The following is a 3,841-nucleotide window of genomic DNA, read 5'->3' as shown; positions in this document are numbered from 1 at the left end:
ATTATATGTTAAAGATAAGTTTTGTTATCAGCAGCCTGAAGATGGGGGAAATCTCCCGAAACGTTGCTATGTAATAAGTAATAAATTATTATACAGTAAGAAGGAAGAAAGTGTTATCATTCAATAAATCAAGTTAATACCTTAAGATTCTTCCAGTCAAAGGATTATTAAATTTATAATAATTTAGTTATTTAGTGTCTTTCAAACAAATATTTTTAGTATTCAACAATATTTTTTTATTTATAAAAGCTCTTCTAAAATATGTAATGTAAGATTCTGCTACAATTTAATGTTGAATAAATTTACTTGCATGAATATGAAAAAAATGAATTACCAAAAAGTGTAACATGGGTCTGGTATTTATACGAAACTTCAAAGTTCCATATTTACTCATTTCCTGTTGAAGGAACTTTGGACAGGGGTAGGAGATAGCCTGACCTCACTTTAGGGGACAACCTTGCTGATATTTATAAAACTCAATGCACTTATTTTTTGTTTTATCAAATTAAGATGCTTTTGATAAAACTTTGTACATTTCTTATCAGATGACCACAAATCAATCTCTTGCTTTTCTTCTGGATAAGTTGAACTATGAGTTACAAACTAAACTATATGATATCGCTCTCAAAAATACTGTATATGTTTAATAGCTGGGTTCCAAAGATTCGGGCTAATAAATTGTTTTAAAAAAATTCTAAAATGTAGAGAAAGAGGAGAGTGATGAAAACCGCTCTTAAAATTTTTATTTTTTGTTATATTTTATCTTGCATTAAGTAAAAATTCTGTTTCCAGGAAGGGAGCCAAGATAAAGACAAGGAAATTAATGATGTTGCTGCCATAGCTGAAAGCCTTCAGCCTAAAGGAAACACTTTGTCATCTACAAGTGTAAGTTTAATTTAGAATTAACTATGGTTTTATGAGATAGTGTAGTGATGTTCGTTTTAATTTTTAATTATTTTAAATAAAGAAGCTGTAATTATTGTGTGTACTTCTTGAAACCTGTGAGATTTCAAAAATTTTCACCATTTCCTATTTAGATTTTGTTATAAAAAATTAATATAAGCAAAATTCTCTGTATATCCACCAAAAAATTGTTATTGATTTGTAATTTTTTTTTATTTATTTTATTTTGTAGGTTGTTACTAAAGTTCCTTTCCTCCTTAAACATCCTTTAAGAGAATATCAGCATATAGGTTTAGACTGGTTAGTTACCATGTATGACAGGAAACTAAATGGGATTCTAGCCGATGAAATGGGTCTTGGAAAGACAATTCAGACAATTGCATTAATTGCTCATCTTGCTTGTGAAAAAGGTATATTTATCAATTTATTTTGTTTAAAATTTGTCCATTTTTGTGTACATAATAATAATAAGAAGTAGAATTTGGACGGGGCAGTTGGTGACTGGCTCTTATATATGGTTCGTCAAGTTATAGCATTACAGTTTTAGAAAAATGTCAATATTGGGTTTTTGTAAGAGATATGTGTAATAAGTTTGTGTTTATATTAGGCATTTTTTATTTTAACCCATCAATAAACCTTATCTCTGTTTTAACATTATTCGAAACCAATATAAATAGAATTATAGATAAATATAGAAATTCAAATGTGAAATATAGATATAAAAAAATATAGAACTCGAATGCGTAAAAAACAAGGCTGATGAGCTTGAAAAATCAACTTTCTGTTGAAAGAAAGATTAAATTATTTAGAGAAGAAAGGTAATATAGTAATTTTCATCTTCCTGAAAAAAAATGACATCACTTCAGAAAATGCTTTAGATGTTATGAAGTCAGCATTGATATTAATCCAGTGTTGATATTAATCTAACAGAAAATTCAATCAACAACTGTTACAGGCTCAGAAAAAAAAAAATGAAAAGTCAAGACCTATAATGGTTTCTTTCACTTGCTACTTAAAAAAACAAAAGATAATAGATAATAAGGAAACATTTAAGAAGAACCAAATTTTCATAAAGCAGCTGAGGAAAGAGCTGAAGGGAAGCTTATAGTTTTGTGAAGTTAATAGCCCTGTTACATATAAAAACAAGTTTTTCAAAATGAAGGATAATAATACAATATATCCGAGATTGAAGAGCTGCTATCAACTCTTGGCGAGGGTAGGATATTACCAAACTCTTGAATTGAATTGAAAAATTAGAACAATTTTGATTTTGTGGCATTGTCATATAAGGATAATCATATTTAAAAACAAATGGATTCAATAACACTTTCTTAATGGCTGAATTTTTAATGATTCAATTTAGCGGGTCTATACTCATGAGATTATCTCTAAGTTTTAGGGGAGGTTAATTAATCTCTTGTAAAAAAGATATCTTATTTAGTGATAATAATAAGGTGGACTTGATGTCTGGTGCAGAACATTTTAGGTTCGATTCCCAAATGTCTCGGTCAATATTAAATCTTTTCTCTAGTAAGAAATGACTCTCGACATTGCCAATCAACTGTAATGGAAGTCTTGACAAAAATTTAGGAAAGAGAAAACAAAACAAAAAAAAACATTCATATTTGATGATTAATGTAACCAAAACAAACATCCTCTGTGCTTCAGTTTTCTTGATTCGTGTACTTTTTCATTGACAGAATTTTATACAGAAACTGTTACATTTACAGTGTAATTAATGTTTTCATAAACATAAACTGTTCTGTTTTATTAAATTTAAAGGTATTAATGATCAGTCTCCAGCAATGTACTTTGGTAAAATAATTAATAAAACAAAACTCACTCAAAGCTTCCCCCAGTCATTTGTGAGGCCTGTTAGCCAATGGGTGGCACTCACAAAAAATAGGCATTTTATTATTATAAAATTAGGCATTATTTTTTTCTCTCTTTTTATAGGTAATTGGGGACCTCATTTAATTATTGTTCCTACCTCTGTGATGTTAAACTGGGAAATGGAGTTTAAAAAATGGTGTCCAGCATTCAAAATATTAACTTATTATGGAACTCAAAAAGAAAGGAAGTTAAAGCGTTCAGGTAATGAGAAAAGAAATTGATTTTTAATTCGTATATTACATAAGTTCAAACTGTTAATTATGCGGTTAATGTTTTGTTCTCTAGGGTGGACGAAACCTAATGCATTCCATATCTGCATTACCTCGTATAAATTAGTCATACAGGATCATCAGAGTTTTCGCAGAAAAAAATGGAAATACTTAATTTTAGATGAAGCTCAAAATATTAAAAATTTTAAATCGCAACGTTGGCAGCTTTTACTGAATTTTCAAACTCAGAGGTGAGTCTCAATTATTAATAGTTTGTGTAGAAGTGTAGTCTAGTGGATTAACCAATCTTTTGTTATGCTTACTTGCGTAGAAGTGTATAGTCTAGTGGATTAACCAATCTTTTGATCTACTGTAATAGCAGTTGTAATAAACTTCAGTTAATAATCAAGTTTCATATTTTACAGAGTGGTATTCACTATAACTAATATATCACCTATAGTAAACCATTTGCTTTATCTGAATATTCACTTCCGATCCCTACATATGTGTATGTATACAAAATGAAGTCATGTTCATTACGTGAAAATAATTTTTATAGATTTTTTCAGAAAGTACAAAATTCTAATTTACCAAAAGCATTTAACACATTACATGCGGTAGCATAAAACTAACCTTTTTTTGGGAGGTTACATTTTTTTTTCTCAAAATCAGTTTCTTTTATCTGTAATATGAACATATTATGAAGTATTTGATCTTTTATTGCCTTATTTTTATTAAATAAACTCATCTTTAAGCACATTCTGCTACTTTTTTTTACTCTAAAAATTTCCAATTAAAATAAAAATGTTACATTATAAAATATTAGGTATTTATAT

The 3,841-nt window shown here is 28.4% G+C and overlaps 1 protein-coding gene across 4 annotated transcripts in view; it reads left to right on the top strand.

Annotated features, from left to right (window-relative positions):
- The window catches only part of dom (domino), a 74,057-nt gene that overhangs the window by 22,873 nt on the left and 47,343 nt on the right, over positions 1 to 3,841 (top strand). For all 4 annotated transcript variants that reach the window (XM_014425487.2, XM_014425489.2, XM_014425486.2 and 1 more), the window contains exons 12-15: positions 793 to 885; positions 1,136 to 1,313; positions 2,860 to 2,997; positions 3,082 to 3,256. In XM_014425487.2, the coding sequence (XP_014280973.1) occupies positions 793 to 885; positions 1,136 to 1,313; positions 2,860 to 2,997; positions 3,082 to 3,256 (584 nt within the window). The remainder of the gene's footprint in view (positions 1 to 792; positions 886 to 1,135; positions 1,314 to 2,859; positions 2,998 to 3,081; positions 3,257 to 3,841) is intronic.

Source organism: Halyomorpha halys, unplaced genomic scaffold, assembly GCF_000696795.3.
Source record: "Halyomorpha halys isolate HHAL.00 unplaced genomic scaffold, Hhal_1.1 Scaffold518.1, whole genome shotgun sequence".
NCBI lineage: Eukaryota > Metazoa > Arthropoda > Insecta > Hemiptera > Pentatomidae > Halyomorpha > Halyomorpha halys.
The sequence above is the reverse complement of the archived record's forward strand: the minus strand, read 5'-3'. Positions and strand labels throughout refer to the sequence as shown.